A 26,909-nucleotide genomic window follows, 5' to 3' on the forward strand; every position below is an offset into this window, starting at 1 on the left:
TCCTGTCTTCACATGCCTGACATCACAGTCATCTAGTCCAGTCAGTCCCTTATTTACCACATTACGGTGACCCCACTTCTACTTACATTGCTGCTAGTAGCAGTAGCAACCATTTTACAAATCACACATCTGTGACAATGAATCCAAATGAATCCACACATCTCACACTCTGGAAAGTTACATGGTGATACGTGTATGTAGACTCTCCATGTCATATTCCTCCCTTATTCCAGTATTCACATTATCTGGTAATGCATACCACAGTCCTTATCAGCATACAACAAATCATGCTTACACACGTAGGGTTCTCATAAAAGTATGTGGGGTGGATTGCCTGTGTTAGTACGGCATTAAGTTCAGGCTGCTCTGAACTGATGGAAACGCTAAATATTCACAGGTCTCGACCAAAATCGTAAGAACAAAAATATTTCAAATGTATATACATTACATGCTATCAGCTTAATAGATAAGCTTTAACTTATCCTTTCAGGTTGGAGATGGACTTATCAGTTCAGAGGTCAACCTCTGTGAGAATTGATTAAATTGCTGCTCATATAGATTTTGGGTGCATTTGGAAGACAATCATCTGAAGAGACGAGCCAATATTCATGGGTGATTTGGGCAGACATGAAAACAAACATGTCGCAAAGAAATACTCAAACAACATTCACGGAAATGCATGAGAGCCGGCTGGGAGAGGATGGAAGATATAAGGCTGAGGGTCCCAATTTTGTCAGCTTTTATGAGACGACACCACCACGTACACCAAGCCACAGAAAGAAAGAATCTAAACCCACTGAGGTGAACTCACCGTCTTTACAAGACAAGAAAGCAGAAGTGAAGAGAAGAGATTTGGAAAAGAAAAGAAGGAAGGGGAGGCAAAGATTGCAAAACAGTGTAAGAAGTGAAGCAGCGTGACAAAGGGGCAGCGGGCGCTCTACTAGTGCCCTCAACAATAACTGTAGTATTTATACAGTCTTAGTTACACCCGTTTAGTGTACGACACTCTTATTAGGTTTCAGAAAAAGAGTTTCAAACTGTCAGTGTTTCAGCAGACCTTACAATTTTATGCTGAATGACACTGGAAAACACCCAGTTCCAGACCTTAAACCAGACCAGGATATATGAACATAAACCTTTTTATTATGCTGTCAAAAAAACTAATTATATAATTTCCATTGTACTGTTGCATAAAATTAACATTAATTGGGGAAGATCTTATATTTCAGGCAAAGTAATTTCTACTTGAACAGGTATGTGATGAATAGACTGGTGAAAGAGAAAGAGAGGTAAATATAGTAGTTAAATGGTGAAGGGTACGGGCTTTAGCTATGGTATGGGAAAGAAATTTTAATTGTTGGCTTTTACTTACATTCTGATACCGAAACAGAGCATTAGACTGTAAGGGGAATTAACTTGTACCAAAGATGAAGACTGAACCGTTGATAGGCACCATTTTTACAACATAATCTAAAGATGTGTATTAATATTCCATTAAAACTTAATTATCAGCCTGATAAAACAGCTGAATGCAGATTACACCCGAAATATTAATTTTTTACTTCAATATCAACTATTCAAGCTTTAACTTGGGAGTGGCCCATAGTAAACAGACAAGTATTGTATTTCTATAGACAAATTCGCAAACTACATACAATCGACTCTTGACACATGGAAAAACCATTATTTCCCACAACTGATGTAGTATGTGGCTGGCAAGGCCAGTTACTACCAAGTTTATATATTTAAGTGACAAACTCTGCACTATAGCAGGAAATAGCACATTTATTAAAAGACGGAATGTGTTTCAGAGGTATGCCGCAGGAAGCTACTATTTTATAACAAACACAATGACTGTTTAAAAACAGAGAAAAGAAACAGAAAAAATATGAAAACGGTGATCGCTGATCTCTTAGAAGTAAATGAAATACTTCTAAATGACAATTTATCTGGTGAAACAAAAACTTAAGAATAAAACCCAGTATTTACGAACATCTTCCAGGCTTCTAATGTCACAATGGCCAGTGGTCAAATGATGCCGATTCAAAAACTCCAGTAAGAATTTCTTAAGTGCTTTCTTGAAGTGACGAAACAGCTGACAATAGTTTTAACAATGCAACAGGGCCAGATGACAGCCATGACTATGAAAAGGGCACACGGAAGCACTGCATGGTAATACAACATACCTTTAAGGGCGATGACCTTGCTAGCAGGGTTCATAATAGCACTGTCGGCGGAGATGGGCCGGCGGATTGGGTTTGTGGGGTCATTCATGTCAATGATGACCACCTGGTTCTGGTCTCCCACCTTCTCCCTGATGCAAATGAACTTGTCCGACTCCAAGGTCAGGTAGCTGAAGCCAATGTTGGCCGGATTCACTCCCAGGTTCTGCAGCTGTGGGTCAGGGTAACAATGTGGACAAGAATTGTCACCTAATAACAATCATGACAGAGGATAGCCCTGCTGTCAGGACTTTCAAAAAGCAGACTCACACCATTGTAAATGAACAGCATACCAGCAGCATTATCCTTGTTCCGTTATAACCCTCCCCAAGCTCTTAGCCAACATGTGTGGGGAAGCGTCTATGGAATGCATTGTTCAAGGCCTTTCTTTTTTATTTCATATTGCCTGCCTCAAATCCCCAATCTCCCTCAGAAATGCATATTGTTCCTCTTCTGGAAAGTAACAGATTAAAATAACAATGATAATTACAGATGGCACATTGTGTTTTTGTAGTCCAATCCAGATTAAAATTTTGAATATCTGCTGATACCAATACTAGACGCACACCGATCCGATATTCAGGATCGGCCCAGATCTATACTCAATCAGATGGACCGGGTATCACCCACATATGACCAATTCACGTGCAACACTTATTTAGTTTTTGGCAAAAGGTACCTCCTATTTCTTGTTAAATCGATTTGCACAATCAATCGTACAACAGCTCAATCCCATTTAGGAGTGATTTGGAGTAACACTAATGCTGCCACTCAGTTTTTTCGCCCATTCTTTGGGTGTGACCACAACGACTTCTGCCTGAGGTGACGTCTGTACATGTCCTTTGCAGCAGGAGGAGTGTGAACATCACATAAGAGGGTGACGATAGCAAATGCAACTTGCAAGCTTGTGAAGCAAACTAACAAACATCTGCAATCTTGAAGTATTTTACACTTGAAACAAGTAGCAAAAAAGAAGTTTTGAGAGATTGAAGTAGCATTGCTGTGTATAAAACAACAAATTTATCCAAGCATCTTAAAAATCATGCCACAAAGAAACACAAGCTAAACAGCAAAAAAGTCTAAGAGTTAAAAAAAAACAGCTTATTTTGAGTCCGGGGTTTAGTCGTCATGAGAAACTTCTGACCAATAACCCAAAAGCAGCGAAAATAACAAAAAAGGTTCCAGAATTCATTATTCTAGATGATCAGCCCCTGCATCTTGTAGATAATGCGGCATTTCACCTCTTGATGGAACATCTAGAACCAAGGTACAATTTGTCATCGCTAAAATACATTTCCTGATCTGCAGTCTAGAGTTATTACACTCATTTTGGAAGAGGTTTAAGATGTGCAGTCTATGACTTTCACTATAGATATTTGGAGCTCGGACGTGAACCCCATGTCTCTGTTAAGTTTAACTGTACACTGGATGAACCCGCAAAACTATGACTTTCAGAGTGTGGTGCTACAAGTTAAAGAATTTTTTGGATGACACAGCAGCACTCCAGTTTCAGATGCCATCGGAGCCATGCTGGATAAATGGAAAACCTCACTAAACGAACAGCACACAGTTATGCAAGACAATGCGAGAAATATGAGAAACGCAATGGATGATTTGGGCATCGCTAGCTTGGACTGTTTTGCATACTCGCTGCAGCTTACTTCAATTTTTCTGTTAATACTTATAAAAAGAATCTTGTGAATATTTTCCCCAGTGTTTGTTCATGTACTGTCCATTTATATACTACTACAGAATATACTACTGCTTGTCTTGTCATGTAACGCTGCCCAGTCCAGTCTGTGACATGGAAGCAACATGGAGCAGAACTCAAACACCAAACTGACTCAGCAATTCAAGCAGTTTGTACCACTGTAAAATGCTGTATCCATCATTTGGACACACTGTGGCTTTAGTGAAGACATCAAACAAAAAAGCATCAAATGTAAACACTGCGGAAAAACCATTTCTGCTACCAAAGGTAATACTATCAATCGGTTTCAAATATTTTTTAAATACAGTGGAAACTGCTTATAGTGATCACAGTTACAGTGATCAACTGCTTATTTTATAGTCCTCTTACAGTGCACATGGTCTTTTTAAAAATAACATGGAAAAAAAATTTAATTACGGTAATTATTCTTCTTGTTCTTACATTCCTACTTTGCCTTGCAGTAACCAATCTGCTTATGGCGAGATATCCAAGGCTAATGTTGCGCACACAGAAAACCTGACGGGAAACTGCCCAAAACAAGCCAACGAGATGCAGTAGTGAAACTACACCAAGTTAAATTTTATGCACAGTACTGTACTGTATCATAGCATATTAGAATTATACATAGTTCAGTAATGTAAATTAGAAATTAGTACTGTAATTTGAAAAGCTTTTTAAACAGCTGTACTGTTTTTTGAGTCAGTAAAATTAATCAATAGTGACACTGAGGTCAGTTTCATTACCTTATATTCATGTAATAAATATACATATGCCAATTAGATGTCAATCTACCTAAGACAAAGAAAAAAGTCTAACGACCATCCGCTTATGGCGATCAATTTCACCCAGACAGACATGATCACTGTAAACGGTTTCCACTGTAATTTATTTTGTTTACAAGAAATGCATTATTTTATTTTCTATTTTAGGGAACTTGCTTTTTACAGTAAAGTGTAACCCTTTTTGTCATGCCCGGCTCGTCTGCTCCTCGTGTGTGCCACGCCCCCTGCTTACCCACGTGTGCTTCCCCGATTGTACCCAGCTGTGTCTAGTTACTTTGATCAGTCCTGTGTATTTAAGTCCTGGTCTTGCTTGTCTCCCCTGTCCGTCATTGTGGTTTGGTGATGGTAGTCTTGTTGTTTCCTGTTCCAAGTCCCCGGTCCACAATAAACCCCAGTTTCGCCCCGAAACCTGCCTGCTTGCCTGCTCTGTACCAGCCAACCCGCACAATCACCGCCCTCCCCGCGACGGATCGTGACACTTTTCATAAGGCTTTTCATTTCAAGTGAATTATGCTTTGATTTCAGTTGTTCGAAATGTTCAATAAATAACCATAAATGGTTCATCTGTGTGTTTCCTTTAAGAAATACAGTCTTTCATTTGAAAAAATATCCTAGCTTTAATAGTTCAGCATATTTACAGTACAAACCTAATCTGTGAAGTATGAGGGAACAAAACAAAAACAAAATAATTCATTAATCATTAACTGTAATCAAGGTAAAATGTTCAATTAATTGTGATATTGATCAGAGGTCATATCATCCAGCCCTAGCTTATATTACACGAGGGGCTGCTATCACGAACAAAGCACAAGTGATGCTGTTGGCAGTGGGAGAAGTTTTAGCATTTTATTTGCAGTTTCCTTTAAATAGCTAATTTGTGTAAAATTTGCTGCAAATGTTCAAATGTTTCTAGTAGCCCAATTAAGGTTTTTTGGCAGACTTTTTTCATTTGAATTTACTAGTTTTAAAAAGTGCTCTGTATTGGATCGGTACTTATATTGGCTGATGCCCTCTGTTCAGGTATTAGAATCATATTGGCACTGAAAAAGATGGATTGGAGCACCTCTAACCGATACCAAACCTATATTTTTTCTGAATTTTTACTAAGCATTAAATGAGAGGGTTGGATCAATAAATTTCAATTAACATGGCAAAGCAACTGCATTTTGTGCTATAACGACATTGTTTCAGTATGATAAGAATAGGAAAATATAATGGTTATGTTGCTAAAACAAAAGCTATGTCACTACGCTACAGGAAGAAATCCACAGCCAGCATGATTTACTGTTTTTGTTTTATTCAGTAACAACAGAAATATTTCTTTAAATGCAAATTGTGTAATCTGTTTCCAAATTAAACAATAAATCAATCACAAAAATCAGTATATACCTGTACATTGGATGCACCGATTGATTGGCTAGTGATTGGAAATAGATGATTTTCTTCCTTTTCTTCCTTCCAATCAGTCTAAATATGGCCAATTTTATGAGTTGATCAAGTAGGGCTGCATGAGAATGGGGAAATTGGTAATGTTTTGGAAATATACGGTAATGCATGGTGAAAAAATGAAAATATTCCCATGGTAAGAGCAGGAATGGAGATGAACATTAGGATATGCCCAAGGGGATGGTAATGAAAAGTGTGATAATACCGCAGTAATGGTAATGATATTGCTCAGATATGTATATTCTTACATCTGCTATAATAGTCCTTCTGTTCCATGAAATTATTTGCTCTCACCCAAACACCAGCTGGAAGCGGTGTCAAGTGAATAATTTCATAATTAAGATATTTGAAGGCAAATATGAGCAACTTTAATTTTACACTGTACCATTGGTTATACTAGTGAACGTGGGGATGGTGTGAGGATGGTTTTGGTACATGTTGGCATGGGGGTAGGGACAGTTTAGATGCTTGCGGTTTAGTTAACATTACTAACTAGCTAACGTTACTTTTTGTCCCAACTAGTGGTGGCCTACTGCGGTGTTTTGGAAAAAAACAGGGATGGATGGATAGACGGATGGTCTATATGGCAATATTTTATCTCACACGATTGCAATTGCATCCACGGTACACATTTCAGAGGTATAAGAATCACAATATAGCACTACATTTATGTTTATGTTTATTTAGCATATGCTTTTTGTCCAACGTACAAGTAAGGCAAATAGCACATTGTAAGCATAGATGCTGTTGAGGAGTTGACTAGGCATAATTGTGGATAGGCTTAGCTTCCAATGAATGCCCAGGAACAAGTGCACTAGTACACACAAGTGCACAGAATTATTATAAAGACAGAACAAACCAGCAATCGCCAATTATGAAATCAAGCCTGCATACTCTCAAGCACTTTCTGTATATCTCATTTCATTGAGATTCACAGTGATACCATCTGTTTGGGGGGTTCTGTTTACTGTAAGTTTAAAGGGACGCTTCACCCAAATAAACTTAAAAACAAATCACCCATCCAAATAATATCTTTTCACAATTCAGTCTGTACTGTTCTTTTACTATCAAATGCTTGCATTATTGATGGACTACCATTATTCGGCAGTACGGCAGCCTTTTTTATTGGAACAGATTTATTTGTTGCGGTGAAATTTCTATTACTAGATTCTCCTCATGAAATTTTAGTAAAACAATGCTTTCAACATCAATTTCTAACAAAGTTTGTGGTACCTTTGAACATGAACTTAATGCATTCCAGAAAGCTGGTTGAATTGGTCGAGCTCCAAGTCGAAATTCCCATAAAAATACAGTAAATGAATTTAACCCATTCCTGACCCCAAAATGATTGCCTATTTAAACTTATCTACCTACCCAATGACAAAAAGCATTGACATTCAATATAAAACTAATACACACATACAAAAGCAATAAACATTAAATAAATGACACCACCAATGTTCCAAAGCGAGAGTTGACACACGTGCACCACCTTCAAGTCTCGGTATAATTTCCTTTTTAAGTTCTACAGTTACTCTGGTTTGCTGCTATCACTGCTCACTTTCTTAGGGGCCATGATTACTGTATCACTAAATGGACTGTAGATAAAGCACACCTCGTCGAGAGGAACTGCGAGACTGAGAGCGATTCATAGGGCATCAGGATACCAGTAGGTCTGTTTGCCTTTGAATCAGGCCGTCAGAGATGCGTCTCGATCCGTACCGGTTTTAGCGGGTCTGGTTTTGTTTTGGTCAATTCCAAGGTTTCGGGCAAGTTACAGTTAGACCAACCTCTTCAAGGTCCGAATTGTTGGAGTTGAATGTGTCTCAATCCATACAAGTTTTAACAGGAATGGTCAAGTTCTAAGATTTAAGTCGAGGTACAAGTCTTTAAAATTCGACAGACCCGTTCAATGTCTGAGTTGGCCGAGTTAAGAGGCGTTCGAGTTCCTAGGGAGAGGTAAAGTTTCCACACCCACCACACGACAAACCACCTCAAGGATGAGAGAATGAGCGCAGCCATGTGCTGGGTGATACCTCAGCACCATATTGTCTGAATGGACCAGTGTGAGGTTTTTTTTCCAGTGGCTGGAGTTCCAATCCTGCCACCAACCCTCAATAATTGCCTTGCTCAAGGGTCCAACAGAGTAGAATCATTCTGGGCATTCACGGGATTTGAACTAGCAACCTTCTAGCTGTTGACACATATCCCTAACCTCAGAGCCACCATTCCGTCCCAAGTTCCAAGGTTTTACTGTAATTCCACACAACAGACATTATTGTAATTGTTTAGTACACAGGTGTGCAAAGTAATATGGGTGTCAATTTTTATGGGAATTATCAATGGTAAATATCGGCTCATTTTTAACAATCGGCCAATGATGATAGTTGGTCAATACAATTAGTACATCTCTAATCACGAGCATATAAAGTGACAGATTTAAACTCTTCTATGAGTTGCTACTTCAAAGATGATGCCGTAGACAAGATACTTAGCTAAGATACCTTGTGTTATGAGAATTGCATACTGCCCATGCTACTTTTAGCACCAAGTGTAAAACTTCTACTCAAAAACAAAAATAATTGTATCGAACGTTGTCAAAATAAAGGGTTATACTCCAGAGAAGGAGCCTGATAATTGCTTAGCTGGGTAAATTTTTCAAAATGTATTATCAGATTTAAGGTAGCGCAGTTTAAATGGACTTTTGCTCTGTGTATCATCACTAAGCAACTTTTTGAGCAACGTTGCCCAGCTATAACTAAAAATGTTTCAGTCATCACAGTAGAGTAACAAATAGCGGAACGGAAAGGCTCACATTCCAAAAATAAATTACATTCACGTCCTTCATATAGCTTATGGATGATCAACCACGATAGAATTCACAAAGAATCCTCAAAAAATAATAATAATAAAAAAATCAAGATAAACATATATTTGTCACATAAACATCTTTGTAAATCCCAGTCTCAGGAATGTAATTCCTATAAACCAGGAAAATTATTCTTAGTTTGGGGGGGAATATAAAAATCATCACATTTGATTACTGAAGAGTTTCAGAAAAAAGGCTAACCTAAAATGACTAACATGCCATTCCACCAATACACAGGCTGCAGTAAGAACAGGGTGTGGGCTGGCTGGGTGCTGAGTCACAGGAAATAGACCACCAGCTGCACATTCCTACCCTGCTGGCGGCTGCCCAGAAGCTTACATTCCTGGTTTCACTTGGCATTTTACCGTTTGTCCTCCCCAGAGCTTGGAGTCTGTTCAGTGTAGTTCCCCCAGCAATAAATAACTGACACGTGACAGTACAACGCATGATAAACAGCAGCATTAACAAGTGGCCTTAGTCTGGCTAGCCTACATCACAGACTGTTTACGCATCACATATTTTCCATTATCCATTTCATACGGATTATAACTCGAGGAACAGAAGTAAACCTGCCGAGACAATTGAACAAATCAAAAGACCAGACCCCAGGATGCCACATTTTTCATGTTACCATCTAAGGCATTAAATTACCATACATAAAATTTCTCGGAATATAAATCAAATAATGGCATCTTCATATTTGTGGCATACGCAATATAGAAAGGCTGTAGCTAATTATCATTTAGATATGAACAGTGTTGGTTTGGGTCCACCTTGGTCAAATTTTAATCAAGACTAGGACTACTGCGATTAGTAGACATGTAGTACATGTAGTCTTGTTGACACTGAAAATGCGTCGACGACAATCAGCGTCGGCATGAATATTTAAAATCGACGAATGTTTGTTTAATTTTTAAAATAAGATTACCATTATGATTTCTAATGCTTCATTATAACAAATCTTTTCTTTTAACAGCATTATGTAATTATGGGAGTAGTTCAAATTATCACAAAACAAAAAGGTAACACAAAAGGTAAAACAAAAACAACCAAAAACAATAAAATGGATTAAGAAGTCTCTGTAAACAAAATCACCTTTAAAATGTTAAACATTAGGTTCAGACAGGGAAAACAGGCAAAACTGCCAGTTAGGACCTTTGTAAACAAAAAGTGCGAACTAACAAAACACTCCATATGAATAAAGCAGGTGCCTCAACAGGCCACTTCAGTCTGTCAAATTCCGAGCAAGAGATATAATTTATTGCATATAATCATATTCATATAATTTATTGCCACATTTTACTTTGCCTCTTATAGTGAACATGTCTGCCTGGGCGAAATTGATAATTATATTCAGATGATCATCATAACCGATTTTTTCTTCTTCATGTCATTCATTATTCGTATCCGTGGATGTAAGACAAGTCAAACATCTTAAAGCCCTTCTCTGATTTACTTGTTGGTACTTTGGTGAAGGATTTACAAAAGCGATGTACGTCGTTGATCATAAGTTTGGGCAAGTCCTGTAAACGGCATGTCATTTTTCACAGACCGGAAATAACCGAGCCGCATTTCCATGAACGCAGAAGCTGACGTGCAAAGAGCCCACTGACACGAGAGTTCACGCCTCATTACAAGTGATGTATCGTTCGCGAACAAGACGGCTCTTCGACCTGACTTTTTAGTGAACGATGGGAGCCGGCTCCTGTTCAAGAGCCGTTTTATTAATGTTTACAGAATTGTCTGGGTTTTTGAGCTACCCAAGCATTAAGGACGACAGTGGCCTGAACACGTTGTCTTCCGAAAAAGCCCGCTCACGAGACGCTGTCTTATTTTTAACAAGCTCAAATCAGGTCACGCTAATCAGCGTCAGGTTAAATGAAGAGAGGGGTGGGTTTTTTAAAAAGGGCCGTTTAGGAGCCGAAAGAGCCGGCTCTTCTTGGTGAGATGAGCCAAATGAGCTGGTTTTCTAAAAAGAGCCGATATTCCCATTTGGTAGAGAGAGACACGAGGAAAAAACAAACAAGCATGCAAATGAAAATTATAGCAGCCGGAAAAATTATCGACCTAATTTTAATTATCGTGCAATTAATTGATTTATCGTTTATCACGACAAGCCTATTAGTCAAGTAAGCTACTTTAGATTTAGTTGACTAAATCTACAGTACATGTAGTCAAAAGAAACTGACCGGTTTAGTCATAGTCTACACATGCATGTACACAGACCCACACACGCTGATTGAACATAGTCTTTAAGGGCATAGAATTAACTCTTGTGATGCGGAACATGGTAATTCTTTAATGGCTTTACATGAATTTTATTTAACATTAAATAAAATATAAATAAAACCAAAATTAAGTGCCAAATAAAATCCATGGCATGTAAAATAAAGATCTGCAAAGAGCTTCACATAGCTTATTGTCCAGTTGTCTGTTTGTACTGTAACACTTTTGTTTGGATTATTTTTAGTCAACAATGCTTTTAAAAGCATTCGTCTAAGTTTCTGTCATTAAAGATACCTTTTTATTTCGTTTTTGTTCCGTTTTCGTCACAGAAAAAATGTTGGCGAGTATTTTTTTTTGTCTTAGTCAAAATTAACACCACTATCGATCATGGAGAGGGAACCACTGCTAATTGTGCCTACCCTTCTTACTAACAGTCATAACTTTATAACACAACAATTCTCCATATAAAATTTGGACTACATACAATATAATTAGGTCGGCAATTAAATGCATATTGGTAAAGCAAAATCCCAAATCAGGGTAAAAATGAAGTCATGCCAGTCAAGCAAACATGCTGTCACCAAGTCAAATATATGGTAATAAATCAATAAAGCATATCTCTTTAGAGCTAAATCAGTATAAATCAATAAAACATTTCTTTCTATAGAGCTAAATATGAATCTAAGCATATCAGTGAAAAATCATGATTATAAATCAATAAAATATTTTGCTATCAAGCTGAATGAAACACGTCAGTTATACTGTACCATCAAGCTAAATATAAACAACTTTTTATATTAAAAAGTAAAACACACCTTTTGAAAAACATTCGTAAACATTTTAATGATGTTTTAAATGCTTGCTGCCATTGTAAGGGTGAACTTGAGAAAAAAATGAATACCAAGTTATACCATGAAACAGCCAGAATCTTCAAAAATACCGTGATACAAATGTTTGGTCCTATCACCCTGTACTATTCTGAGATAATAAAAAAATGTTTTTTCCAAAACACAAAACACCTTGACTGCATCCTGCAGGAATTATTAATTTCAATGTAGTGTAACTGTATCAACACATTTAACATTTGTTCGGGAAGCAAAGAACAGCCATAAAACAAGTTATTATTTAACAAATGTTTTGAAATTCTCTTAAAAGTCCACACAAAATGAAAGATGTAACACACTACGTACATCTATGATGACTGGAACTCTCAACACTGCCTTTGAGAAACACAAATGCTATGAGCCTTTTATGGCTTGAACATGCATGATCAGGGTTAAGAGTCCCAATCCAAGCAGATACTGTAAATGACATCATCACTAGACCCTTAAGCAGTAGTTCTCAAACTCGGTCATCGGGACCAACTACCCAGCTTATTTTCCAGCTATCCCTGCCCCACACACACAAGTCCCAGCTGTTATTCAGCTTCTGATTGACTGAACACACCTGATCCAGGTAATCAGCAGTGTGTAGGGCAGGGATAGCTGGAAAACAAGCAGGGCAGTGGGTCCAGAGGACCAAGTTTGAGAACCACTGCCCTTGAGTAATACAATTAAACATTAAACTACTCCAGGGGTGTTGAACACTGACTGACTCTGATTTGATACCAAACAGTCTAAATGGAGACCAAGGTGAGGGAAGTGAAAAGAGAATTTCTGACATAGGCACAAAAAAAGTAGTCTTAAAATTATTATTTTTAGATGATGGTTCGCTAAGTGGATAGCTATTGCTCTGGGGGGGGGGGGGGGTGACCTTATATTATTAATCTTGAAAATGTCCACGATCTGCTTTTCATGCAAATCATAGAGATCATCCTTAAATTAATTGTTCCAAACGTCACATAAAACTTCGATGGACAGTACAAACGGGTGTCACTGCCCAACCTGTACAATACCTCCTCACCTGGCATACCAATAGCTTACAAGGAATGATTTTTGAAATGCATCATGTGAAAGAGACCCAGTGGTAAGGACATTTGATTTAACTTGGCCAATCAGCAGAGCCATCTAGTAGGAAGGCATTCTATTGGTTTGTGAAGCTAGCATGGATCCAAAGTGTAATGCTGTGTTCCATTTTAACTGGAAAGTCGAATTTCCAAGTTCATAGTCTGAAATTTAAACTGAAATGGCCTCTGAAGTTGGAATTCCGAGTTAGAAAATCGGAGGAATCACTGCAACCCGAACCTCTGAACTGAAGATGGCTATGCCCTTTATCAACAGAAGAAGTTGAAGCTGCAGTTATATACTGATTTTTAGGACTTAGGTCTTATTTGTGGCTGATTCAATCAGTTGTACACACAGTACTCTCTGACCTCTGTCTATGGACAAATTGCAGGTGATTTTATGCGCAAAATACCATGTAATGTGTTGTTATTAATTGGTATAGCTAACAATGGCTAAGAATAAACCTGGCTAGAACAGTGCGTTTTTGTTGCTTGTCATTTTAAGTGATCACTCCGGTTGTCTACTTCTAGTTTTTGGTTCAACACTATTACCCAATCTCATATGTGAAATATTAGTTTATATTTCCATCAGTTGAAATTGCTGCTATACAGCAACAGGGTATCTTGGGTATTTTGGTAATCTTACAGCTTTGGTTCAATTATGAACAGAAGGGACAGGTGACTGGGATATTTAACGACACTAATAAACACACTCAGACAAAAGGTGCAGGTGCTAAGCAGAACTTTTATTAAACAGACGGAGAACACAAAGAATCAAGAATCAGAATTTTTGGCTTAATATCCCATTCCGGCCTGGTGGAGATCGCTCACATGCAGTCCGTAAAATGTGATGCAATGAAACTTTAAGAAATATTAATGGGATCGGGTTGGGTCGTGAAAATGTCATGAAACAAAGTGGTACACAATGGTGGTATAAACCAGGCACAGTCGTAAAATATTCTGTAAAGTATAATTCTGTGCATGTGGAGATGCGCAAGCAGTAAGTCAGGCATGCCCCGGCAGAAATCTCACAAAGCAAAGTTATCCGTAAACTATGTTGTGACACGGTCTGTACTCGCAGAGGTAATATAACAAATCTATTCAACTATCTTAAAAGGAAGCATCTGGCACAATGTTGTTTAATATATATCTCACACACACACACACACACACACACACACACACACACACACACACACACACACACACACACACACACACACACACACACACACACACACACACACACACACACACACACACACACACACACACACACACACACACACACACACACACACACACACACACACACACACACACACACACGGCATGGTGGTGCAGTGGTTAGCACTGTTGCCTCACACCTCTGGGACCCGGGTTCGAGTCTCCGCCTGGGTCACATGTGTGTGGAGTTTGCATGTTCTCTCCATTTCGTCGTGGGGTTTCCTCCAGGTACTCCGGTTTCCCCCCACAGTCCAAAAACATGCTGAGGCTAATTGGAGTTACTGAATCGCCCATAGGTGTGCATGTGTGCGTGAATGGTGTGTGAGTGTGCCCTGCGATGGGCTGGCCCCCCATCCTGGGTTGTTCCCTGCCTCGTGCTCATTGCTTCTGGGATAGGCTCCGGACCCCCCGCGACCCAGTAGGATAAGCAGTTTGGAAAATATATATATACACACACACACACACACATACATACATACATACATATACATATACACACATTAGGGATGGGCATTTTTGATCATATTTCATTTCGAGTAATAAACAGGTTTGAGAAACAAGTACTCGATTAATGGAGTTTAAGCAAGGGGCGGGGCGTTTGCGTCACAGTATACAGTAAACATTTAAAAGAAATAACAGCATGAGGTGAAGCTGAAGCGCCTTTTCTATATGACGCATTGTATATAAAATTAATCACATAGCCTAGATACATAAATATGTAAATGTTATATTACAAATTGTATTTATCTGCACAAAATGCATGTGAGCTTGAACTACGTGCCAATCATAAAATAGTGGATGCGCTTCTCCCATCACTTTAAAACAACGGCTGTGGTGAAAATGTGATACCAAGCGGCTACTTGCAGCTATTACATTTTTTACAGTCGCAACATTGAAGCCCTCATTGATTGCAAGCTGCAGGGTGTGTGCGAAACAGGGCACTGATTCCCAAAGACTTTGATTTGCCAGATCCATGTTAGCAGCGTTGTCGTGCACACATGCCATAACTTTTTCAGAGCTTAACAGCCACTTTTCTGTTGCATCTTTCAGGTAGTTGCCAATGTTCACAGCTGTGTGTCTTTCCTCGAAACCTCGCGTCGCTAATACTGCGCTGTGAATTTTCCATTCATTTATGTAATGACAGGTTAGCGTTATATACGATTCGGTGGTTAGCGAAGTCCACGAGTCCATAGTTATTGCCAACCGCGCTGGCTTCAGCAGACTGTGTTTTAGTGAACAAGCATTTTTCGTATAGAGCATCGATCCTTGCAGTGACCGTTTTGCGCGATGGGACAGTATAGTGGGGCTCAACGTAATTAAATTTAAAACCTTCACCTTCAACAAAACTAATATGCATCAAGTCTTCTGCTGTCATTTCTGCTATTAACTGCGTCATCTTCTCTGCCCTGCCTTTGTCGCATTTCTGTCTGATAGTCAAATCTCTTATGCTCGTCTGACTGCTGGTAGTGGCATCGGTATCATCTGCTTTTTTGTGTTTATGTGCAAGATGATAACGCATCAAGCTCGTTGTGGAGTTGTAGACGAGTTTGGCGCTGCACATCTTACACTTGACTGTTTTTTCGCCAAGTTTTTCAAAGTGTTGCCAGACATCGCTGCTCACTTTAGAAGCCATTTTTGCTCTGTTCTTCGGTCTTGTCTCTAGACCGCAACTTCTCACAGCCGTAACCAATCAAATATCAGACTACCGCCCAAATACCAGCATAATCAATCAGAAAGAATGAAAGTAGTTTAATTTCAAAAAATGCATTTTTAGAGCCAATCGATCGTCATTTTCATGCTCTATCGTCGCTGATGGGTTCGAGTAATCGATTAATCGAGTACTCGTGCACATCTCTAATACACATTAAAAACATTTAATTACCATTTTGAAAAGTATCTTCAATGCAATATGTAAATATTGCTGATAGATACGTCTTTAGGCTTGTTCAAGTCTGGGTTTTCTTGACAGTACAAAACTGGGAAGAAAGATCACAATTCAAATCATGGACGGCAATTGTGTATTATAAAGATCATGAGACAACCCTAGCTAGTCATTGCTTCGACACACTGATTTTGCTATAATTCTATACTTGTCTTTAAGTTTCATTTCTGGATCAATGATTTGCAATATTAGCATTCTGTAGTGTGCTTCTTTTTACTGGTCTAGCACAGAAATTCCTTATGGTTTAGGTATCCAAAATGCATAATTGCTGACTTAGCATACATGATGAGGACGTGAGTTAACCGTGTGAGTGCGTGCACAATGTTGAAAAACATTGAAGCTAATATAAGAAATCGGGGGAGGAGGTAAGACACTTAAGCTGCCGGCAGGCTACAGATATATGCTGTGGACAGAGATTGACTCAGGAAAGTTTGAGTGACGACTGTTTGAGTCCAAGTCAAGACCAAGTATAAATTCACCTAAGTGCATGACATGACAGAATCCATTTATATGTGTGGCTTGAGAAAGGACTCATGTAACACAACTCTGGTGAAAAAAATAGATGAATATTCTGTAAGCAACTACATTTTGAAATATGGACACCAAGAGATCCCAGGATCACAACTATAACCCACAGGTCTAAGCCAAAAACATTAGGGGAAAAAAATATCTGTTAGCCAATAAAATCAGCCAATGTTAAGGTTCCATGAATTTATTCGCACCGGTGGGGAAACCTGCTGATAAAGCATCAATATCCCCAGAGCTTTCTCACACTAGAGAATGTGCTGAAAGGCTAGGTCTCCTGCATTATAACCTAAATCAGGGATTTGTAGTAAGTGTTGCGGATCAGTCTAGGGTTGAGTTGCGACAGGGTGCATGTACTGTATAGTTATATATCATACAGATCAAAGCAAATTCTTTCTGAGGTTTATTCACAAAGGTCAGAAATATTGAAGTGAGAGATGGACAACCAGCATTGGATGTAGATTTTTCCAAAACAAGCAAACATCTACCTAAACATACAAGCTCTCTACCTTTCTTAGACTTAAGGCAAGAAAAGGGAAAAGACAATACACCTAACTACCCCAAAAAACATGCACCCAAAGATTGAAAAACAAATGACATTCGGGTCATGTGAAAAACAAATATAATATATAAACAAATATATAAAATACTGAAGCAGCCAAAATCCAGAAAGGGCCAAACACAAATTGTAATCCAGGATATAACTCAGCCTTGCACCCTGTGCTGCTTGAGATAAGCTGCAGGTCCTCCCATAACCCTGACAAGAATAAGCGGGCAGATGGATGGATGGATAGATCTAAAACTGCTGGTTTGTTTAATTTTGGACCATGTGAAACATCAGCCATCAAATGTTTTCAGCTCTTCTAAAATTGCCGAGACAAAATGTTCACACCATTTGCACACTAATACACATGGAAGGACAAATGGAGCCAAATGAAATATGTTCCTGTCATGAACTGGCATTCCATCCTGGATGTACCCCTGCCCTGTGCCGCCTGGGAGAGAATCCAGGCCCCCCTGAGAACCCGTCCACAATAAGTGGTTGGAAGATGAATGGATGAAACATATTAGCTGTGTCCACACAACAACCTTTAGAACAAGAGAAGTCAGGATGAGAGAGGGAGCTCAGGATCACAAATTTGTTAATGCAAGTTGGAACTACAACTTTCACTACAGATTAATCCACTATCAATATAATCTACCAAATAATTTAATAATTAATCAAGTGATTAATTATATATATTTTAGGCATCCCAGTTTATTTAAATTGCATGTTTTTGGATTGTGGAAGGAAACTGGGGGGGGGGGGAGGGGGGGGTCAAGCATGGACCCATACACACACAGGGAGAACAAGTAAACTCAACACTAGGGATGGCACGATACCACTTTTTATGTCCGGTACCGATACTGTAAATTTGGATCTCTGTGGATACGGTCTCACTATTTTTAAACAACAAGACAAATAATACTTTGGGGGAAAAAAAAAAACGATGCATTTTGCACACTTCAACACTGAAACACAAAAGCATACAAGTATTATACTCATAAAAAGGGAGAAATATATTGCACCCAAAATGTGACTCAGTTCAGCAACACTGCTTCTTAAACTTTATCACTTTTAGCTGTATTAGACTGGTCAGCACCATCCAAACATCCATCCTGAAATATTAAGTGCAACTTTATGCAAGACTTTAAGTCTGAGTATCTAAAGAAACATGAATACATTTGGCATACTAATTTCCACGGCATTTCTGCAAGTGTTTAATCAGGTTCATGGTGTTAAAGTTTCCAATGCTGCTCCCACCCCACAAAACACTTGTACAGAATAAATTACATTCGGCGGTCTTGCCTTTTTCTTCTTCGAGTTGGAAGTAACTCCACACTGCCAACATGGTGACAAGTTTCACGCCCAACAAAAGCTTTTATGACATGACACATCCTGCTCCTATGTGATAACGTGATGCATCTGCTTACGACATGTTGCAAGTTCTGTTAAGTATTTCCGTGATTTTTTTTATGGATCAGATTACATTTTTTAATCCTTCCCAATAGCCGATCCAGTAACGTAGGCCAGGATCGGGCCAATGCCAATACTGAATATCCATCCCTACTCCACACACACAAAGCGGCAGTGTATGGCAACAGCGCTGGTCAGACAACTGGGTCAGAGCATCTCCGAAAAGGGCAAAGCTTGAGGGGTGCTCATGGTCAGCCGTGGGGAGCACTTACTGAGAGCGGCCTCAGGAGAGAAAAAAAAAAACATGAACTCACAATGCATGTGATTGAAGGCCGTCCCATGTGGTTCAAACCAACAGAAGGGCTACGGTGGCACAAATGCAGGTAATCGTGATGAGGATCATGGGAGTAATGGCTCATGACGTAGAGTGCAAGGAGTGCTGCTGAATATGGGGCTACCAAGCCATAGATCAGACTTGTGGGCACCAAGCATCCCACAGATTCTCAACATATTCGCTTCATTTGGGGGTGGTTATAATGTTTCGGCTCATTGGTATACATATAAAATACCTTGTATATGTATATATATTACAATATATATATAAATTACAACAATTTGTACAATAAATTTGTAATTAAAGCAGTAGATTACTCAATTAAAATAATCCATAGTAACTGCCCTAATGGAAATATTTTGGATTCTAGAGAGATGATATTGAGCAAAAATATATGATTTGTTTGCTAGCAAACTTACATGGCAATCTACAAGGGGTGGGAATCGGCAGTGATTGCCTGAATTGGTTTTATATCGATACATGCTTGCTGATTTGATTGCAATTTTTAAACAGATTTTGCTGAAAAGTATTTCTGGTCTACATTTAAAGACAAGGGCTATAACGGTACATGTTTTCGTATGTCTTTTGCATACAGTGTTTTCAGTTTGCAATGAAATAATGAATACATTTCTTGAAACAGGTAAAACCTCAATTCAATATGGAAAACATGTTAATTGTGGTTTTATGTTGGCTACAGTCCGTGCTAACGAACTCAAACACCCTTCTACATCACATAAATCAGTAGTCTGGGAACATGCTGGCTTCCTAATAAATTACACCAACACTAGAGAGAGAGAGTAGCTGATAAGACTAAAAAGGTCTGTTGGCTCAGTTATGTCAGACTTAGATATTTTTCGTGAAATACATCCAACATGTTAGCTCATTTTAGACATCATCTTTTGCCAAGAAATTCAGACCAGACTCAAAAAAACACATCACATGATTTTAGCCTTGATTCTCCGCTTGCCGAAAGTGTTTGGTAATTGGCAACAAAAGCCCCAGATCTCAGGCAAATCAGTGTTCGCCTTGATACTGGCAAATCGGCACTCCATCTCCATGTCTATTAGTTCAAAGATGTGACTGGACAGTCTCGCCGATGCGTCGCACACTCCTCAGATATTTAGCAAGCTAAGTATCCAGACATATCAGCAACTCCAAATCCTGTACTCTGATAAGTGTTGTGAGTGGCAATGAAAAAGTGCAAGACATGTGTTGAGGTGAAACCTAAGGTAGGAGTTTACAGGTGTTAATAGTTCAGTTCTTTAGAAACGGTTCTTAGTGTTCCAAGTAAGTATACATTTCACACACTTGTTGTGGTTTTAAACTGAGACGATGCAGGAAAAGTCTCTGCACACAGTGATTCATATCAGCACTGGGTCAAAGTCAAGCGTGTCTGTTCCTAAGCAGAATTAGGCTGCGTGCAACTGAGAAAATACAATTTCATTAACCCATGTTTAGACTGATGTTTAGAAGTCAATTTTTTGCGATATGAAAATTGCCAACATGAAGAATCTCAATTCGCAACAGAAGCGATATCCCTCCACCCCTAAGGTCTATTGATAAATAAGTTCTGTTTGGCTACATTTTTGGGTAAATGTTTGTTTTTTTTGCTTTATAAAGGTCACAATATTAATTGCAAAAATATTCCAGATATCAGAATGTGAATTTTTTCCCAATATCATTCAGCTCTGGCATACATTGTACTATAACAAAACAGTGAAAACTAAACCCACATCCACTAAAGTCTACTTCCAATGCTAGTGAACTGGAGTGGTATGCCAGGTCAGAATATTTAATGGAGAACTGCAAGATGATGTTCATATTTAAAATCAGTTCCACGTCACAGCCATTGCCCAGGTGTTTTCGCATAGTTGCTGAGCCTTGTGAGCTGGAGGAGGAGGACAGGATGTAATAGCGTTCACTTCTGATCAATTAAAAAGGTGTACGGGGTGTAACATTATAAGGTAAAACATTTCCACAAAAGAACTACATGCCAATCATGAGGGTTCTAAACAAGAAATCTTAATCTTTCCAAAAAACTGGAAATACGGGCTGAATTCTGTCATTTTCAAAATACATAGGTCCTTGGCTATGACTGTTCAATAATCACAATGCTCATTCAGATACACACATTTTATGAAATATCCCTTACATACACAATGACACAACACAATTTTCTAGAAATCCACTCTAATCTTGTGCAATGCTTTAATACAGGCATGTGCACAATTAGGGAATTATGTTTGTGTAAGTTTATTAGATTTATCTATCTGCAATTCATGTTACAGATAAACCTTGTTCCTAGCATAATTCCTGCAGGCTTTCCTGTAGTTCAATTTAATCTTCTGCACTTCTAAAACAATTAAATTTAAATAAGTTACAACAATTTTATATTTTTGTATTTTATATTTTGAAGTCAGGCACAATGAGTTTGGTCTCCACTAAAGCTGTTCTGTTGGTTAAAAATAAATAAATTGGGGTAATCATAGGCACTGGCACAGTAACAATGCAGAGACTGAACAAACAAATTATGGGGCAGGATACTATTAGATATCAACACATCAACAAAAAAACTGTTCTGCAAACAAGTTTCAAACCCATCGATAACAGATTTAAAACACTTCACCAGAATAAAACTAAAAGGTCATTCTTTGATTTGGGGGGGGATTATAATGAATCAGCTGCAGTTCCAAACTTCTTATGAAAAACACTAAGGGTGAGCTCACACTAGCTGATCCGTACAGTGCACAAGCACGTTTGACCCCAGTTGAAGTCCAGTTAATATGACTAGTGTGATTGTTCCATACCAAGCTTGGGTGTGGTACGCTTTACCGTTCCCTGGCCCGCTTGGAGAGGTGGACCAGAGCATGATTAGTCGGACTCGGTACAGATGTTGTGTGATTGCTAACTGTACCTGGGTGTAGAACACAGACACTACATCAATGATGCAACTGACACACGCATGCACACATGTACACTATACTTGACCCGAACCTGGAAGAAATGGATCAGATAGGCTGTACAGGTTGTATCTAGCGGGGGAGAGGGGGATCAGTATGGATACGATTCGTTATATGGATTTTGAGAGTGCGCTACGCTGAGGAATGAAGAAAAATGTAAAATGTATTTCTTCCGTAAGCCATCACCATTACTCTTATATATACACTAATATAAGCGCACATAAAGGTTACAGCAGTTTCTTCTGCTTTCTTCATCTGCACAATAAACATTAAAAAGTTCCACACAGCACATTATGCTTTACTGTCCAAGTGCATAAAACACAGTGTAGCCGAATAACGTGTAGGTATAAACATGCTATTGTGATGGTGGTGCAGTGGTTAGTACTGTTGCCTCACACCTCTGGTACCCGGGTTCGAGTCTCCGCCTGGGTTACATGTGTGTGGAGTTTGCATGTTCTCCCCATATCGTCGTGGGATTTCCTCCGGGTACTCCGGTTTCCCCCCACAGTCCAAAGACATGCTGAGGCTAAATGGACTTGCTAAATTGCCCGTAGGAGTGCATGTGTGTGTGAGTGTGCCCTGTGATTGGGCTGGCCCCCCATCCTGGGTTGTTCCCTGCCTCGTGCCCATTGCTTCCGAGATAGGCTCCGGACCCCCCGCGACCCAGTAGAATAAGCGGTTTGGAAAATGGATGGATGGACTACATTATAAGATCCAGCAATATTACAAGATCCCTTACATAAATCAATAAACTGACTTGAAGCGAGGGAGACAATTTACTGTTCTATATAGCATGATGCATGCAATTCTGACATAGATGTAGTTCATGGCTCCGAGTCCATGGTTCTGATTTGTTGGTTAGCAAAATATATAGCATAGGCGGTGTCTGTAACAGTGTAATTAGTACCAGTGCTAAAGAAATACCGAATAATACCGGGTAATACCAAAAAAACAGTACCACAATACCGTTTCAGTATCCCATCAACACTAGTCTGCACAACTCTGAGATATCTGGTAAAACGTGGGACTATCTTCGTATTGGTGTGGCACAAATAAATAACTGTTGCATTGCATACTTGATAAATCTGTGTGTCACCAGGCCCAAAGTGACTCCAAATAAGCCACAACACAAGGATATTAATGTTGAATTCCATTCTGGTGTACGGTAGCATTTTCCTTCGTATGTTTTCTTCAACACAAAAATGCCACACAATGATGGCAAAACCGTGCCCAGGCCAGGAACGTTAAGTGCAATGTGGCCAGCAGGGGAGTGGGACTTGGGGGGCAGTCATGCACAGGCATAATACAAGGCAACCAGGCCAAATGCAAGTATGCCCTTAGCCTAAAGGCAACAGTACTGGGATCTGGGATAGTACTTCTGTCTTACAACTGCCTAATTTTCTACACTTTTGCATTTGTATTCTTTTAAAATTAATACATTCACATCACAAGATGATACACCAGGTTAGATACCATCTGAGATATGCTGACGAACCCTAAATTGTGAATGTTAGACTTAAACAATATGAGGTGATGTTAGCTGCCTCGTAACACAGATTAGCAAAAGCAATCCTTTTACCCAATTAACTGCAGTACTATGAATGTTCTACAGCTAAAACATGAAGCAGGGCACCACCAAAAGCAATGGGGAAAAACATCAGATGAGTTAAATATGCAAGGGGATTGCATAAAAAGGAAGCAAGACACCGCAGTTGTAAGGAGACTTAGCCATCACTGCATGAATAGGAAGACCGAAATGCACTCTGTAGTAACGAGGACTAAAAACATTGCCAAGAAAGGAGAAAAACAAAATGTGTCCCTAAGCCCTTAGTCTGCAAATTCCACAGATGTGTTTCCATAGCCAACTAAAGTTCGGGCTTCACAAAATCTCACCATATTTAACATAAGCTCATCAGCATTTGTACACATGCATGTAATTAGCAACTCTTTGCTTCCATCCAATTGTCAATATAAATCGTATTCTTACATTTTGGATTTGGTAATAAGAAAAAAAATCTAAAGCTTGCATTGAAAGGTGCACCAGTCTTTGCACTTTAAGACCAATAAACAGAATTAGTAAACTCTAAAAAATGGATGCCAATACTATTATTTACATGTAAACATTTGAAGACAAAGTTTCATTTTAGACTGATGCTCATCTTTTCAGAAACAAATGAATTTTATATTAATGCAATGGGCCTTCATTAATTTCTCATTCCAAACAAACAACAGGACTAATGTAAAATCTCATGGAAATACATTAAGACAGGGCTTTAAAAGTACTTTAAAAGATCTGCAGTTTAATATTGTTATAGAAAAGGAAACTAAAAGTATGTTCATCAGAAGTATATTCATCACTAGCTTACCATTTGCAAGGATTGAAAATACAGTCAATATTTCATTCTTTCTGTATATGGTGTGCTATCTAGCCTTAGAATAAGCTAATTGCATGAAAAACATTAAATTATAGATTAAAAACATTCAGAGAGAACAGCCACTCATTTAATATCATCATGAATACTGACAAGTCATGTGACATCATCCATCCGGAAGCTGTATCTACCCAGCAAGGATATAACAATGTCCATTTTGACTGACATTCAACAATGGGCAATGAATCCTTCCACCAAAGAGTGATGGACAAAATGAGGCTAGGTGAGAATTAAACAGTACAGGTACGATAGTATTTAGCTTCACACCAACAGTGCCATTAAAAGGTGACAGAAATAAAACAGCTAAGGGCATAACTCTAGAGGGAAAACAGCATATGCACCAAATCCTGAAATTCTATGACCACAGCAGATCGTGCAATAAGTGCATGTACATATAACAGCAGACAATCTAATTAGCTACACCAACCATTTCACAGATTACAATAGCTTGCTAGTAACTAACCTCAACATAAACCAAAACACAAACTTTTACTCCACTGGAATAACATACTCTGTCACAAGGTTAGGCTAAATGCTACCTGTCAGCTGCCTGCAACCTACCAGCTGTGCCTGAAACTCATTAGAAGTTCACAGAAACAAATGAAATGGGTATACCATTTCATAACCATTTTAGGTATTAATGATAACTAGTATAACTAGTCACCATTGATTAAGTAGAAGATATTTAGCTATAAAGAGGGAAGGCTTGGTAAATGTAGTAAGCTATTCAAATTCTGCTTAATTACCGAGTCAAACTGAAGCAAGCTGCTTAGTTGGGTACTAAAAGGCCTTGGGAAGAGTGGACCCCCACTATGCTCGAGTTATTTTCTGCCCCCCTCTGTTACTACAGCAACCATTGGTTAAATCTAAGAAACAGCCCAGCTGAGGTGCACTTTCCAGCTGAACGCAACACTCTGACATGCTGTGATCCAGGGAGATGGGGGGGGGGGGGGAGAGAGACTAGATCTGCTGACACAGCTAAGCAGAAAAAAACTGAGTCTGAAGTGTTGCAGTACACAATGCAATACGGCAATCCCACTTAATTTGATCACCACAGCTACAGACACAACATTCAACCAGTGATAATTATAATCCCTACAAGGACAATTCAGAATTTTATCTGATGCGACAGACTTTCAGAGGACAAGACTTGTTTCAGTCACTATCTACTGGAAAATTAAAATGTGAAATGTGTTTACCATTAATACATTACTACTGAATTCATGACAACCCACTTGCCTGTATTCTGGATGTTGCTATACAAAATTATAAAATTAAAATTTTAAGTATAGGATATATAAGGTAACAACCAGCCCAGCACCAGAAAAAAAAATACTTGACAGTTCCACAAGTCAAACATTTTTAACATGTATATTTTTTTAAAGAAAACCATAAAACACATAGAAAAGTCATTTGAACCTTTAAAAAAGAAATCTGCATGATTTAAAATTGCTGAGCCAGCGGTTTTACACAAAAAAGGAGGGTAAAAGACCAGCAACTCAAATAAACCAGAGAGGCCACGCAAGTGAGCGGTACTTCTGCCATCATACAGCTGATTTATCTTTTCTAAAAAGAAAAAATGATTCACACTCAACCCTATCACGTCTATTCCGGCTGCAACTTGATGGCTTTCCCAAGAACAAAAAAAGAATTTAAATGAATAAGCAGCATTTGTGAGCTGATAGTAAAATCGCCTTTTGGTCCACCTTTCAAAGTGTCATTCATCAGGAATGATGAATAAAACGCCTCACATACTGAAATTTTGACCAGTGTCCCGTATGAAATCCATAAATAAAACTTTTTTAATACAAAGAGCGTGTTCACCCTTTTGGCGGCACACAATAACAGCTAACTGTTCAATTTTTACAAGTCATCATCCCAAATGGAGCTAGCTAGGCCCTGGGCTAAAACAGGCGCCGGGCAACACTGTAAATATTAAATTTTACCACGGTAAAGGAGCTGGAGCGCGGCGCGGCGCGGCAGGGCAGGGCACGGGCACGGGCACGGGCACGGCGCGCGGCCAAAACGGGGTTACACGTTATTGTTCTTCAATCTTACCTGCAGATGTTCCTGAAACCGTATTGGAAGTATCTGTGCCATTCCTTCAGCTTTTGCTACAAGAAAAAGAAGAAAGGAGAAAAAGGGGGAAAGGGGACACAAGGAACACGGGCTATTCCCTAGGCGTATAGTATTTATTAAAAAAAAAAAACTACAAGCAAAATATTAAACGGGTTTTATAACGCCGTCCAGCTTGCGTTGGTATCAATCTGATTCACTAGTCTCATTCAGTCCCACACTCAGTGCAACCGTGCACAGCGCTCTATGCTTCCGCTG

The 26,909-nt window shown here is 38.9% G+C and overlaps 1 protein-coding gene across 6 annotated transcripts in view; it reads right to left on the minus strand.

Moving 5' to 3' along the window:
* Positions 1-26,909, minus strand: part of cltcl1 (clathrin, heavy chain-like 1) — a 55,275-nt gene extending 28,366 nt beyond the window's left edge. For 5 of the 6 annotated variants that reach the window (XM_048996403.1, XM_048996394.1, XM_048996370.1 and 2 more), the window contains exons 1-2: positions 26,634-26,909; positions 2,187-2,394 (exon numbers count right to left, since the gene is read on the minus strand). In XM_048996403.1, coding sequence (XP_048852360.1) covers positions 2,187-2,394; positions 26,634-26,675 — 250 coding nt within the window. In that variant the 5' untranslated portion in view covers positions 26,676-26,909. The remainder of the gene's footprint in view (positions 1-2,186; positions 2,395-26,633) is intronic. The other variant, XM_048996378.1, reaches the window with a different exon arrangement.

The sequence above is a fragment of the Brienomyrus brachyistius genome, chromosome 2 (assembly GCF_023856365.1).
Source record: "Brienomyrus brachyistius isolate T26 chromosome 2, BBRACH_0.4, whole genome shotgun sequence".
Lineage (NCBI taxonomy): Eukaryota > Metazoa > Chordata > Actinopteri > Osteoglossiformes > Mormyridae > Brienomyrus > Brienomyrus brachyistius.